The 15,335-nt window shown below is 38.5% G+C and overlaps 1 protein-coding gene across 4 annotated transcripts in view; it reads left to right on the forward strand.

Annotated features, from left to right (window-relative positions):
• Positions 1–169: 169 nt before the first annotated feature.
• The window catches only part of LOC129267122 (uncharacterized), a 35,874-nt gene continuing 20,708 nt past the window's right edge, over positions 170–15,335 (forward strand). For 2 of the 4 annotated variants that reach the window (XM_064102829.1, XM_064102843.1), the window contains exons 1-8: positions 170–318; positions 5,648–6,869; positions 7,676–7,827; positions 8,630–8,798; positions 9,516–9,689; positions 11,171–11,282; positions 11,782–12,509; positions 14,274–14,499. In XM_064102829.1, coding sequence (XP_063958899.1) covers positions 5,655–6,869; positions 7,676–7,827; positions 8,630–8,798; positions 9,516–9,689; positions 11,171–11,282; positions 11,782–12,509; positions 14,274–14,499 — 2,776 coding nt within the window. In that variant the 5' untranslated portion in view covers positions 170–318; positions 5,648–5,654. Of the gene's footprint in view, positions 319–5,644; positions 6,870–7,675; positions 7,828–8,629; positions 8,799–9,515; positions 9,690–11,170; positions 11,283–11,781; positions 12,510–14,273; positions 14,500–15,335 lie in introns of all 4 variants that reach the window. The other 2 variants (XM_064102821.1, XM_064102836.1) reach the window with 2 other exon arrangements.

Consider the following 15,335-nt stretch of genomic DNA (forward strand, 5'->3'; position numbering starts at 1 on the left):
ATATGAATGCCAGTAGAAGTTTTGTAATCTTGAATGAGAATTATATTTTGAATAATTGAATAAAACTATTAAATAATTATTAATCAACTAAGGTTATATTTTTTCATTAATTTCATAATGTTTTGAGCACAGAGTAAAGTAATTCATATTTGATAATGGAATAGTCCATTACAGCACAGTACATGTGTACAAAACAACATGGTGGTTATTTGGAAGTTTCTCCATTCGAGTCATGCCGATCATGGACTACGACAGTGTGAATGAAAAGCTGCATTTTGAACATTTAATTATTGGTTTGTAGCTACCAAGTCATACTAGGTGAGATCTTATTGGAGTGTAGTTATTTCATGATGATGAAAGTGTTGAAAATGAGCCTTCTTATCCTAATTTTTGTTACATTTGTTGATTAAACTAAGATTCTAAAAAGCGATTGCGAGAACGAGAGTTTGCGTTTGTGTTGTGACGCATGCCATTCATTCACTCAGTCATGTCAGTGTTTTCACACAAAACAAATTTCCGAAATGCGAAACTCCCAAACTGAATCCCAAATTTCCCAAAATTCATACTAGAGATCATAGACCTCTAGACATTTCCTGGAATCTTCAAATTTGATTTCTGAAAAAAAAAGACAATATTATAAACCAAAAGCTTCGGTCTCTGTTAGCCTTGAGAGTTGAGTTGACTGAGGCTGAGCCAGGACTCCATAGCCATAGGCCAATGCACGAAAGGGTCTTTCCAAGGAGCGTCTTTCGTGTCGCCCATCTTTTAAATTATGATGCGCTGTATGTGGGATTTTATTAGCTAGCATTTAAATCAATTGGCTATTCCGTGCTTTTGGGAACTGGTAGCCAAATTGAACTTGTACCTCGATTCACCACGATATGTAAAGAATCTTCGCTTCGGCGATTTTGAAAAGGATTGATGCGAGAGGCTTTGTTTACGATGCGAAGCTCCTCACACAACTGGTTACCTCTTTCCTCATGCGATGTTTAACGGGCTCAGTTTGCCATGGGTGGACAAGTTTTCAGATGACATCGACGATTCCGCGGAATTATAATTTTTGTAATTATCCATCTACCCCGCATTTCCCTGCTCTTCAAGACCACTCTGCCACTTTCACAATGTTGACAAAAACTTATATTACAAAATCGATTCACTAAATAAATCACAAACAAGATATATCTGGGGATGAATCACTTTAGTAAACTGTATTATCTACTCGTGAAAATGGGAACCAGCATGCTGGTTCCCATTTTCACGAGTAGATAAAGACAGTTTACTAGTGAAATTAATTTCGTCAGAGTCATCACTGACGAAATAAATCTCATTGGCAATCTCTCTCTATATCTACTCTTCAAAATGGGAACCATCTAAGAAAATTCTCCTGAATTATAAATGCTGGTTCCCATTTTCACGAGTAGATAAAGACAGTTTATTAATCAGATTTATTTCGTCAGAGAATCATCACTAACGAAATAAATATTACTAGTAATCTGTCTTGATCTACTCGCTGAAATGGGAACCAGCGTGTACAACTCTATTGAGAATTTTCCACGCTGGTTCCCATTTTGGCGAGTAGATTAAACTAGTTTACTCTACTCGCTGAAATGGGAACCCGCGTGTACAACTCTATGTGGAGTTTTCCATAGAGTTGTACGCGCTGGTTCCCATTTCAGCGAGTAGAGTAAACTAGTTTACTCTCCTCGCTAAAATGGGAACCCGCGTGTACAACTCTATGTGGAGTTTTCCATAGAGTTGTACGCGCTGGTTCCCATTTCAGCGAGTAGAGTAAACTAGTTTACTCTACTCGCTAAAATGGGAACCAGTGTGTACAACTCTATGGGGAGTTTTCCATAGAGTTGTACGCACTGGTTCCCATTTTGGCGAGTAGAGTAAAGTAGTTTATTAAATCTAATCGCCAAAATGGGAACCATCTAAGAAAATTCTCATGAATTATACATGTTGGTTCCCATTTTCACGAGTAGATAAAGACAATTTGTTAGATTTATTTCGTCAGAATCATCACTGACGAAATCCGGGGACGAAATAAATCTCATTGGCATTCTCTCTCTCTATATCTACTCTTCAAAATGGGAACCATCTAAGAAAATTCTCCTGAATTATAATATAAATGGTTCCCATTTTCACGAGTAGATAAAGACAGTTTATTAATCAGCTTTATTTCGTCAGAGAATCATCACTAACGAAATAAATATCACTAGTAATCTGTCTTTATCTACTCGCTGAAATGGGAACCAGCGTGTACAACTCTATTGAGAATTTTCCATAGAGTTGTACGCGCTGGTTCCCATTTCAGCGAGTAGAGTAAACTATGGGGAGTTTTCCACGCTGGTTCCCATTTTAGCGAGTAGAGAAAAGACGGCGACGAAATCAATCTTTCTGATCTAAGCTCTTTGAGGGATTACTTTATCTAGAATCAGCGCGCCAGCTGCGGTGAAGCAGTGAACAAGCTCGAAAAGGTAGGTAGGTCATGTCTTGTCGTGAAAAAGTGTCCTTTGGAAATTAGAAACTGGTTCCCAATTTCACGATAATGCCAATCAATTTTTATACAATTTCATGATATATCACATAATTTTGTAAGCAAAGATTTTGTTATACCAAAAGCTTCAGTCTCTGTATTAATTGTTCCGCTGAACTGCGTTGGCTCACTCACCAATACATATTTATGATAGTAAAATGTCAGAAATTGTTAAATAAATCCCCGAAACGACGGTTATTCCTGTCTAAGATTTTGTTTACTTTAACGGATGAATAAAATATGTTTGCAGGTAATTTATTTTAAATGTGTTTCACATGGTGACACGAAAGACGGTTCTTGCAAAGTGCCAAAGACCCTTTCGTGCAATCGGCCCCAGGATGATGTTTTTTTACCTCAAGTGATGTTCGTGCAGGCTCCACTCTAGCTACTTCACTACCGCTACACTACGCTCCACCTACCCGAACCTCAAGACGGTGAACTCGTTTGGATACTCTGAGTGGCAAAGGTGGGAAAAAATGCATATTTATTGTAAAAATTATCCCCCAAAAAAGACATGAACAATAAATAAAAGCATATTTCACTGCATATCCATCCTCCGGTTATCCTCAAAATTGGTGATTTTGGGGCAGTGAGTATCTAAGAGTAAGACTAAGTAATTCCTCACATGTATTATTCACGGCCGATTTCAAAACATCGCAAGCGAGGGTCGCAGGTCAAACAGCGTATTTATATTATTAAGGATGGCTCAGAATGGACTTCCAGAAATATTCTAAGAGTTTTGGAAAAATATTTCACGAGCGTAGTGTAGCGGTAGTGAAGTGGAGTGGATCCTGCACGAACATCACTTGAGGTAATGTTTTTTTAATATTTTGACATAGGTCTATACTTCTTCATCATGGAGCCTTGACACTCTTCCCATACTCCATAGACGCAGAAGCGAGACCTAGACACCCAGCTGGATTTCCCTAGGAAATCCATAGTTAGAGGGTGAAATCGGTTTGTACGGGTGAATTTTATTGATATTTGAACCATCAAACGCCTACACTACCAGTCACAATTTTTTGACTCACTATTACCTGTTTCAGCCAGAGAACAATAGATTCAGTGGACCGAATCTATTGTTCTCTGGTTGAAACCGGTAATAGTGAGTCAAAGATTTGTGACTGGTAGGTTTAAAAAATTGGTTAATAAAAAAGTGAAAATTTTAAGGTTTCTTACCAGACCGATCTCGTGTAGATCCCTCGATCCGCTTGTCAACAAAGCAAATACAATAGGTCTGACCCTTGAACTGCTTTGTTATGACGTACATTCGATTAGCGATGTTACAAAATGCCGTTTTGAAGAACAATTTATAGATACAAATTATTATTTAACAAATACTAAAATATACGTGGTTATAAATAATTATTATTATTATAATAATTATTTATAATCACGTATATTTCACCAATATTGGCATTATCATTGTGAACAAAAGTTAAGTTAATACGATAGATAAATCTATTGTGGCTTTTATCTCGCCAAGTGTAAGTTTACTTGTGAGTTGTGGAAAGTTGTAACAGTTAGATCGATGGCAAGATGGCGAGATATTTTATCTCGTCTTAATGACAAGATATGCACTCATGTTGTTAAATGGCCAGGCCAGCCACAACGTGGCCTGGATTCTTTTCCAACGAGATAACGATACATGTGCACGTATCTCGCCATGTTAATGTACAGATCTACCAAAAAACCCAGAATCTTCCTCAAAATTGCTGCAATGTCACATTTATGAATGTGCTCTTTTGTGCATTTGGATTTCTTTTTCAATTTGAAAAAAAATGTTTCACCTCCAAAACAGGTTTGTAGCCTAGAGCATTATGGGTATTAAAGTAACTATTTATTGATTGACCTTTTATCCGACTCCATCTCGATTGAAGCTGATACAATTATAATTACTAAAGAAAAGGAACCCCAAAACATAAATAAGTTCAATATCAATGACTCAAAAGCTTATTAGATCATCTATTGGCATTGACTTTGTATTATTTTGTAAGTTTTTATGAATGACGTTGATTTTCTCCTGGCGTTTTTAGTACAATCCTGTTTCCCCATTCATTTATCTTTCGTCTTTTTATATTGTTTCAATGATTTGGCAATAATACTTTATCACTTTCGTCTGTATTTATTTATGTTTCAATGATATGTTTTAATTTTTATTGTCTCTTTGTTTGTACATGATCATGATATCAACTTGTATTTTTAATGAATTGGAAATAAATGCTGAATTGAATTGAATTTTCTTCACCAGAGTATAGCATTCAAGTCCAACAGGTAGACATTATCTAAGTTATGATAATATGATCTAATGTGACATCCACTGACTTCAATCTGTAAGGTCATGAAAAGAGGGAATATTTGTAAATTCTTAGTAGTTTCCAACTACATTACCGGTATAAAGCTTTCAATGTGATTTGGGCAATAGATAGTTATTTCATGGATGTAAAGATGTGAATTGCAAATTTTCAGCAACGTTTGGAAAGGTGTTTTTTTTTCCATAAATATTGTCAAAATAAGGAAAAGTTTACGTTTTAGTGGTTGTTTGAATGGCACTGAAACATGAATTACCTTCTCCCATGGGAGTGGATGGTAATTTATAACTTAATATTTTGAAATTAATTAACAGAAACACTAATACCTCAGTCACATTTGCTTTACGGCAGCCGTACGGTGGGTCGAAAACAGCTGTTCCAACATTTTTTTGTACCAGCTACGTATAGGTGGTTTGAATAAAAATGAATAAAACAGCTGTTTTTGACTTGCCGTACGGCCGCCTGTAGAGCAAATGTGACCGAGGTATTAGATATATTTGAGTCCAATAATATTATTATTATAAAGATCAGTGCATACGTGTAGTTTCTACACACTGTTTCCTTCCCCTTACATCTACAACACTGAATTAGTATCCTGGTAACTTCTAATGAATAAAAGTTGTGATTCTACTGTCCATGAAACCTGGTTTCCATTTGCACTAAATCACAAAGGAAATAGTTTCTCAACATGCCTGGCATATTTAAACAAAAACCCAGAACTGTAGAACTAGTGTTTTTTGTTCCCCCCCCCCTTCAATTCACAGCTCTATTTTTTTCTTGTTTTTTCTTTCAGCAGTGCTAAAATGGCAGATGAGGAACAAGTCCTCCAAATTGATCTAACTGAAGAAGACGAAACTGAGGAAAGTGATACTGTCCCCAAGGAAGAGATGGCCGTTCCTCCTGATAAAGGAAGTCCAGATCCAGAGAGATCCTCTAGTCCTGTCGTGGTATTGAGTTCTGAACTTGATGAACCTCCAGATGGCAACTCTGGTCACATGGAAGTAGTTGTTCTTGAAGATGAGGAGGAAGAAGGGCCTTCTGTGGTTGAGGATAGTAAGAAGGTGGAGGATAGCGTAGACTCTTCTGTCGACATTGAACCTCCAGTGGACGTTGCAGAAAAGATGGATGATGATGGCGAGGAATCGGATGGGTCGCAATCAAGTGAAGACATGGATATGTTGCTCATTGCAGATGATTCTGATTCGAGTGACGATGACACAGATGGTCTGCTGGGTGAAAGCATGGACAGAGAGGGTTCTTCGGTTGAAGAGAGTTTAGAGAAAGATGGTTGCTCAATAGTTGAAGTCCCAGAGAAGCTTGAGGATAATTCAAAAGATGGTGAAAGTAACTTGGAGGCTCCTGATGAGAGTGATTTGCAATATAAGGTGAAGATTACCAGAGTAGGTGGGGGTGACTTTGAGGGTTTTGAGATCACACATGAACCGGTTAGTAAGAGTTACACTAGGAAGGATGATCAGGCGAGCGATAGAGGAAATACCAAACCTGCTGAAGGAGAATCAAGCAAAGAGGGCATTGAAGCTAAGGAAGAAGCTTCACCTTGTAGCGGTACTTCGATCAAAGAAATTGAAGGAGTAACTGAGAGGGAAGAATCTGCCCAGAAACCGGAGATAGATTGTGTAAGTACTCCGTCATTTGACAAAGAGCAGCGATTAAGCGACAGTCAGAAGATGATGACTACAGACTTGGAGGCGGGTGCCATGAGACAGCTACCGTCGCCGACTTCCACCCGATCAAGCGAAAACAAGTCCAGCATCAGACCCCCGTCATCCCCTTTCTCCAGTGATTACAAACCATCAACACCAGGGACACTTTCCAGTCGTAGCAGCACCACGGGGAGCTATGACGGGAGTGGAAAGAGCGTAGGGGATTCTGCCAATAGCAGTAAGCTGCGTGCCATGCGCAACTCGACCAGAGAGCGCAGAGAGAACCGGGAGGAGCGCGAGAGGCAGGAGAAACTGTCCAAGGGTGAGAAGGGTAGAGAGCTGAGTAGGAGTAAGGTGAGTTTTTATGGAGAAATTTAGTTTTAAATTCAATTAATGGAGGAAACAGTCTCATAATGTGATCTTAAAAAGCTGTTTATAATGCACCTAAGAACTGGGTCCCAGTTGTAGAGGCTTAATTGTTATAGTAACAAAGGCACGATTTCTGTAACAAATTTACCATCAGCCAATCAGATAATTCAGTAGCTTGTAACTGTTATTATAACAACTTTTATGAAACGGTCCCCAGATGTTTGCTGTAAAGTAGTGGAAATGTCGGAATAAAAATGAATTTATTCCTTTCATTGGAAGGTCACTAGTATTGCTCACAGTTAGGCCTATATGGAACTACACTCTTGTTGGCTTGGCATGGTGTACTGCTATTCATCATATTTGTTTGACAATATTTAAAAAGTTATCCTTCGAGGAATTCTTTTTTTCATTATATGCTAAATTATGAAAAGAAATTGATAGATCACAATGACTATGTCCATCTTTCCAAAAACTTTTATTCCTCTTTAAGAACATGAAAATAATAAAGATTTCTGTACTAAGTATAATAGGGATTTTTTTTTTACTGTAAATCTGTTTTAAACTGAGAGGGGAAACCCCCCCCCCAGAATACAGGCAACTCTGCCTATAAAGTCAAGTCTTTTGGACCACAGAAATGTGTTCAACTAAGGTGAAATTTGACTTACGGAGGTCCATTTATGCATTGTCTGTCGTAATCCAATATGCAGCGATATGTAACCTTTCTCATTTTCTTACAAATGGCCAGTATAGAATACTCATGCTAGAGGCTGTTTTGTTTATTTATTTTACAGTCTAATGTTGACAAGAGGAGGCTTAGTCATCCAAAAGGTGTTTCCCTGGAGCCTGAGCCCTTGCCGCCCAAAACAAGAGGTAGGATGACGAGGGTCGGCTTTGACTTTCTACCCGGTTCCAAGCTTGAGGCGATGGACTATCTGAATAATTGGTAGGTCACTCATCTCATTTCTTAGCTTGTATCATGAAGGCTACAATGTGTAGCTCATTAAGAGTCGAGCTAAAGGCTGAATCAATTTCCATTTAAAAACAGAATAATTGTATTTGAAAGTCATCTTAAAGGGGGAATGAACTGGCCAATATTTTGTGTTGTTTTCTATTGACTGTGTAATATAAACAGCTAGTCTGTTTTATAAAAAAAATGAAAAAAAAAATATAATATAGAAGATAAAGTAGCCAAAAGTTTTATTTTTGTAAAAAAACCTGAAATGTTTTAGTGGAAAGGTACGGTACCTGTTTTTCTACATGGTGCGATATGGATTTGTGTGTTATCATTCAAATGGGGCTATATTACAAGACTACATTGCTTGGAATGTTGCATTATGGGTAATGAACCTGGACAGATATGAGTAGTTAAGGTGGGGCTAATGGGCTGCTAGTTCGTAAGCCCTTTTAAAGTTCCAAAATAATTTGTTTTTTCAAGCTATCGTAACTGACTCGTGATATATTACCTTGTCATCTCGATTTCATCTTGACCTTGATTTTAAAGACTTCCTCATGAAATCAGTGTTTCTTGTAACTACATGAATTTATAGCTTTAATTAGCAGCAAGGGTTGTTAGTTGAAGCTATAATATTTAGATAATATTCATTTTTAGTTTTTAGTAGATTTTACATGCTTACATACTGTACATGCATATTTCTCATCATTGTCTTTTCGTCGTCTGTAAAGAACACCCCAAAAAAAAGAGAAGAAAATGCAGTAATTTTGTTAATTTTCTGTGACTAACGTAGGTATCCCGCAAAGATACTGCAGATTGACGAGTCACGCCATCAGATACAGATTCACTTTGAAGGCTGGAACTCCCGCTACGACCAGTGGATCCATTACAACTCACCTAAGCTCCGCTCGCTGGTCAGGATGTCCAATCGCAAGGAGGGATTCAAAGAGGTTCCCGAAGGGGTAAGATGATGCAACAGGGGGGCAGTTTGAACTAAACCAGTAGGACTTCAAGTTCATGGGCGATCACATCTCCACATGTTTTGAAATAACACACGTTCTTGGAGTGGCTGAGAACGGTGAATTTGACAGACTCATGAAGTTGGGTGGGGGGGGGGGGGGGCTAGTTGCACAAAGATTTTAGTCTGACTAAGAATCCCACTTGAATAACCAGTCGCATGCGGTATATAAAGCATCAACGCATTGGTCAGATAATGCGTTGGAGATGCGCATGAACACGTATCGTTCAATTAGATTATGTGATGAATACTGTAATGTGCTGGCACTTCGCTTGGCTTACAGTCAAATTTAAATCTTCATGAAATAGCCCTAGATATTATGTACCCAGTATCCTCACAAATTTACATGAATTCAAATCCTTTACTTGTTGTGATTATTCATTTATTCATTTATTTATGCATAATAATCAATTATTTGATGTATATCGTTAACTTGCCTTTGATTGATTGTTGATTTCATTCATGGTTTTATTAATTCTTTCATTTAAATTTGTACTGAAATTTATGTATTCACTGATTTTGCTCTTCTGTACCTGGCAGTTACAAAGCGGTACATGTAGAAGGCATGTATTGAACAAAATGAAATATTACCAAAAGCGTTTCTGTTTGGGAATTGTTAGGAACTCTGAAAATAAAATTCTTGTATATTTTATGTTTTTAGAATCACAGGATTGGTGAGGAAGTTCTGGCACGTTGGTCCGACTGTCGCTACTACCCGGGCAAGATTGTCGGCGCCAATACATCCGGAAGTTATCGGATTATATTTTACGATGGAATTGAGAAAAACGTCCTGGGTATGAACGTCAGAGATATGCCGGAAGAACTCAAGAAACAAGTAAGATTCCCTGTCTATGAGCATCTTGTGCTTTCATGACACCCATGGTATTTGAAGTTGAGAGAGTTTACCCAACTTTAGTTGTATCTCAAATTATAGGTACAGGCATGCTCAAAAGTTAGTGAACCCACCACAAAATGCACTCTTTCATGCTGAGTTTTGAATGTAGACGACAACCCTACAATGTTCGGCAAGCCCAGAAAAACAAACTTTATTGAATGTAATATTTTATCACCTGATTCCACAATGAAAAATCTAAAACATGGCAGAACTTGAACACATTAAATCTGTTCCATCTTTTGGTGGGGGGTTCCCTAACCTTTGAGCACCAAGTGCTGCATCTGGTTCTAATGATATTCCTAGATTGATACTTATGGATGGCAATCCCACTCTCCACATTTTTTTTTTTTTTTTTCCAAATTTTATTGATTTTCATGATTTTTTTTGTAACATTACAAAAACAACAATCATACATGAATTACATAATTGTATAAAATTAAAAGAACAATAATTAAATAGGAATCACTGTAACAATTACCCCCCCCCCCCCCAAAAAAAAAAAAAAAAAGACCTGACGTAAAAGCTAAAAAATGAGTCCCTGGTGGTTTGGATTGTCTCATCAAAATATAATTATGGATAATTAAAATAAATTCTCAATAGGGGACCATTTTCTATAGTGCGTGTTTTCTTTGTGCTTTTGTTTAGCAATTACCAATTCTATATGTCTGATTTTGCAAATGAATGCTTCAAAACCTATGAAACTTACTACTAAATTCCTGCATTTCTGAATATAAATGTATCTCTTCAATAAGATAATTAAGTGATTCAGTAACATTTTATGTGGTCCCTTCCAATCCTTTATGAATCCAAACATCATTCTTTTCCTAGATAGATCCTCATATCTGACAGATAGCTTCAGACCAATTTTATCAACAAAAGCACGTCTTAAATCTTCAGCAACCTTACATTCATAAAAAAGATGTAAAGGAGTTTCAACAGAGGTCTTGCACAATGTGCAAAGTTCTGTCTGAACTTGCTTCATTTTAAATAGTCTCTCATTGGTGTAGAGAATATTATGCAAAATTTTAAACTGGAAGACTCTCATTTTAACTTCTATTGTGCATTTAAATTTTTGTTATTATTAATTTATCTTGTAGCATAAATTTCCATTCATGGCATTATTTTTTTAAACATTTTGAGATATTCTTACATTGTGTGAAAAGTAGATCCTAAGGTTTGAAATGATAAGACTTATAAAAATGGGACCTTGTGCCTTCTTGCTAGGCGCTCAGCATTTAGATTGGAGAAGGGTAATAATAACATTATGTTATGCAGGGCCCGCTGGTAGAGCAGTTTCCTAACTGAAGTGGCTACCCTGGGTAAATAAAACATTATTATTATTAAAATGGCTGCACCAAATGTATTGATTATAAAGTGACTGGTATGAATACAAGATTCCCTCTCTCATTCCCTTTCATCAGGATTTCTTCAGTAATCTTCAGGCTCAGATAGAGAGAGCAGAGCGCAATGCTGCACAGAGGAAAGCCAACAGACAGAAGTATGAAGCCAAGAAATTACAACCTTTATCTCCAGGTAAGAGGTTAAAGGTCAGATTCGAATACTTACCGGAGGTCTGACGAAGTAAACATTTTTTTAATTCATTTCTTTGTTTACCGGTTGAAGGAACATTTCTTTCACTGAGAAAGTCGCTTAATCACAAAACAGACATTCTCCAAAACTGATCATCCTGTTGATACATTTTAGCTTGTATAAGAAGCGGTACTTATATGAATGTTGCAAGGTTGGAAGTGACGAGATCTATGTTTTTTGCATCAGTGATTTTGCACAGCGCCATAAAACCGGAAGTGTACATCCCAAAATCGATAAGTAGATATATTGCTTGATATCGGCTGAATGCTATTGGGAGAATTATTTTTTGCCTATTCAGAAATTAAATGATTTTCAATTTTGTCTGGCATTGCTCATCATACGCTAGGAAGAGATACAGTATACTCTCATTATGTCAGAAGCAAATTTTTCTAAGTTCCACAAAGTTGATTCATCCCTTTGATATTTATGATCTATCTTACAGCTTCATCCAGCACGGGATCTAGTCCTCCGGAAGAGCGCAAAAGGAAACTGTCAACTTCCTCACCCGCCCCTCCTACTCCCATAGGTGCAAAGGTCAAGAGGTCAAGGTCCAGCACAGAGCAGGTTGAAGGGTCAAGTGAAGAGGTCAAAGGGTCGAGAAATCTGAGCCAAGAAAGCAGGAAATCTAGAAGAAGTACCGAGGAGGTCAAATCGCCCAAGGCTGCAGAAACTGATCCAGGTCGCAGGTCAAGATACGCTAGTGAGGAGGGTAGGAGATCAAGGAATCTTAGCGAAGAGGGTCGAAGGTCAATTCTCAGCGAAGAGGGTCGAAGGTCAATTCTCGGCGAAGTGGGTCGAAGGTCAACTCTCGGTGAGGAGGGTCGAAGGTTGAGAAATCTGAGTGGAGAAAGTGGGAGGTCCAGGAGTAGTACAGAAGAGGTCAGATCGCCGAAGGTTGCTGAAGTCGACCTAAGTCGCAGGTCGAGATCCTCCAGCGAGGAGGGTCGCAGGTCGAGATTGGCGAGTGGAGATGGCCTGAAGTTGAGAAGCAGCACAGAGGAGGTTGAATCGCCGACGGCTGAGGAAGTTGAGCGAAAAAGATCAAAGTTTGGCAGATTTCCAGGAGGGGTGCATCCGCCCGAGCCGACTAGAAAAGGAGGGCACTTTCTGATGGGAGGAGGAGGAAGTGTTAAGAAGAAGGAGGTTAAGAAGGAAGGAACAGGTGTTAAGGTCAGTGAACCTGTAAATTGCCACTTGGTCTACACTTTCTTTGTCTACATTCCATTTGGTCTAATCCCACATGGTCTAATCCTAACTTGTCTACAACCAGTTTTGTCTACTCACTATGTGGTCTAATTGCCATTTCACCCATTCATCGTCTTGTCTAATGTCCAAATTCATCTATTATCCACCTTGTCTTAAGGCCACCGCACACCTTACGACCCGACTGGTCGCCGACTGGCTTGCGACTGAGTGAGGGGAGATGAGTCGCAAGGCAGTCATAAGCCTCGACACCGCACACCTTGTGATCTGATCTGCGACTCACGCATGCGCTTTTTGCTTTTTGGCATAGCATCTGAGAAAGTGCGCTTACTACTGCGTATGCGCGTTGTTTATCATATACGCGTCGTGCAACTCTGCTGTCTGATTGGTTGGAAGTTGGATTAAGCTTGCGATCAAGTCATAAGGATTTGACATGTCAAATCCTTCCGATTTTCCTTGCGACTTGTCTCTGACCGGTCTGCGACTCGAAGCTGACAAGAGCTGTGACGTCACATCTCCCCTCACCTGGTCGCAAGCCAGTCGGCGACTGGTCGGGTCGTAAGGTGTGCGGTGGCCTTAAAACCATTCGGTCTATATGGTTAGATGCACTCTTTATGAATCAATTTTTAAACTTGAAAAAGTACCCCAAAAGTAGTAGACAAAAAAGAAATTAAACAGTCTGGGTATCAGACTGAGTGGGTATTAGACAAGTGTTGTGTAGACCAAATGGCCCGAATTCACACAAAGGTGGTTTTGAAAACCCACGGTTAAGTCCATGGTTAACTGCAGATTTCCTGTAGAAATTACGCTTAATTTAGTGCGTATCGGGTGCATGTATAAAAAAATGTCCAATGCTGGTGCGCGCTTTTGTCACAGTGCGCCAATTTGACGCCTGTTGCCATGGTTAGATACGCTATTTTATTCATGAGTCCACTGTTTGAAGAGTGGACTCATTAATTCAAAACAGTGGACTCGTGAATAAAATAGCATGGATAACCACGGCAACAGGCGTCAATTTGGCGCACTGTGACAAAAGCGCGCATCAGCATTGGACATTTTTTTAATATACGCGGTAAAATATGTGTATTTTATACAGGAAATCTGCATAAACCATGGACTCCACCGTGGGTTTTCAAAACCACCTTTGTGAATTCGGGCCAATGAGTTTAGCCCATGAGGTATAAGATTACCTGAGGAGTATACCACCTGTTTGTATACCCAGTGAATATAACCCAATGGATATTGTTATTCAACTTTGTAGGATCCAGTTGTCTAATGATAATTTTTAACATTGAATCCTGTATTACCCCCTATTTTGATTTTTCCATGAAGAAGCGGAATCAACAGACTAATTAGGCTGGATTTATACAGTACTTATATACATGTTTTAGCCTTTTTTTACATTACAATGAGCAAATCCCCATTTTGTAGCCTTTTTCTCTTTGTATGGCTGTTTTGTACCCAATTTGTAGAACTCTTGAAAAATTGATTAAAAAAGGCAAATTTTGTCCATTTAGTTTGCTCCATAGTCTTTAGTACAAGAAATGGCTACAAAACAGAAAAAAATTGTTCCATCTCGCTCACTCTGCATATTATCGTTTTACTTTAATTTTCGAGAAAAAAAATGAAAAGATTGGGAAATCACTTTTTTTTCTAAAAGCAATGCATTTCTTATTTCTGTAATGATTTATTTTAATCTATACTTTCAATTTAATGATTTGATGATGACAGCTTGCCTTGACCAAGCACACCACAGTTTCCAGGCCTAGGTTTGTGGGTAGGCCCACCAGGAGGCCCGTCGGAAGGCCCACCGGGAGGCCCGTCGGAAGGCCCCCGGGCAGTAGCCTTCCAAGGAAAGAAGCACGATCGGCCAGCAATCTTCCAGGGAAGGAGCTGCGTTCTGTAGGCAACGTTCAGGGGAAAGAACTGCGATCAGCCACCGCTTCCACCACTCAGGGTAAAACAAATTTCTTTATGGCATGGTCCTGTTTCGTATAGACGAGTTAGAATAACAAATGCAAAATTCTTTAACGAATCTACTATCAGCCAATCAGATTGAAGGATTTCACTAGCTTTTAACGGTTATTGTAAACAAGTTTTATGAAACGGATCCTTGGCCAACCAACTTTGATGTTGCTATTTGGCTGATACCGATGTAATAACAATTAAGCCTTATAACTTTAAAGTAAATTAATCCAAGATTTGTGGTAAAATTATTTTCTTTTTTCTTCTGCTTCACGATGACAATGATTGTGTAGCAGGAAAGTCAGTTTAACTCTCATATCCTTCCTCACCTTAAAAGGATTTGCATACATTCGTAATTCCGAAGCTTCGTCATTCCGAAGGTTCGGATATTCCGAAGGTTCGTTATTCCGATGGTTCGTATTTCCGAAGGTTCGTAATTCCGAAGGTTTGTTAGTCCGAAAACGAAGTGAGGTTCGTAATTCCGAAGGTTCGTTAGTCCGAAAAATGAAATGATTAACGAACCTTATTTCGTTTTCGGACTAATGAACCTTCGGAACAACGAACCTTATTTCGTTTTTGGATTAACGAATCTTATTTCGTTTTCGGATTAACGAATCTTATATCGTTTTCGGATTAACGAACCTTATTTCGTTTTCGGATTATCGAACCTTCGGAATAACGAACCTTCGGAATAACGCCACAAATGTTCGGATTAACGAACCCTTTTACCTTTTCGGATTAACGAACATCGAGGTATAGGCAATTTACGTGTTTCGGAATTACGAACCTTCGGAATTACGAAGTGTAACCAAAGGATTGGGCGATTTC

This window comes from Lytechinus pictus, chromosome 1 (assembly GCF_037042905.1).
Source record: "Lytechinus pictus isolate F3 Inbred chromosome 1, Lp3.0, whole genome shotgun sequence".
NCBI lineage: Eukaryota > Metazoa > Echinodermata > Echinoidea > Temnopleuroida > Toxopneustidae > Lytechinus > Lytechinus pictus.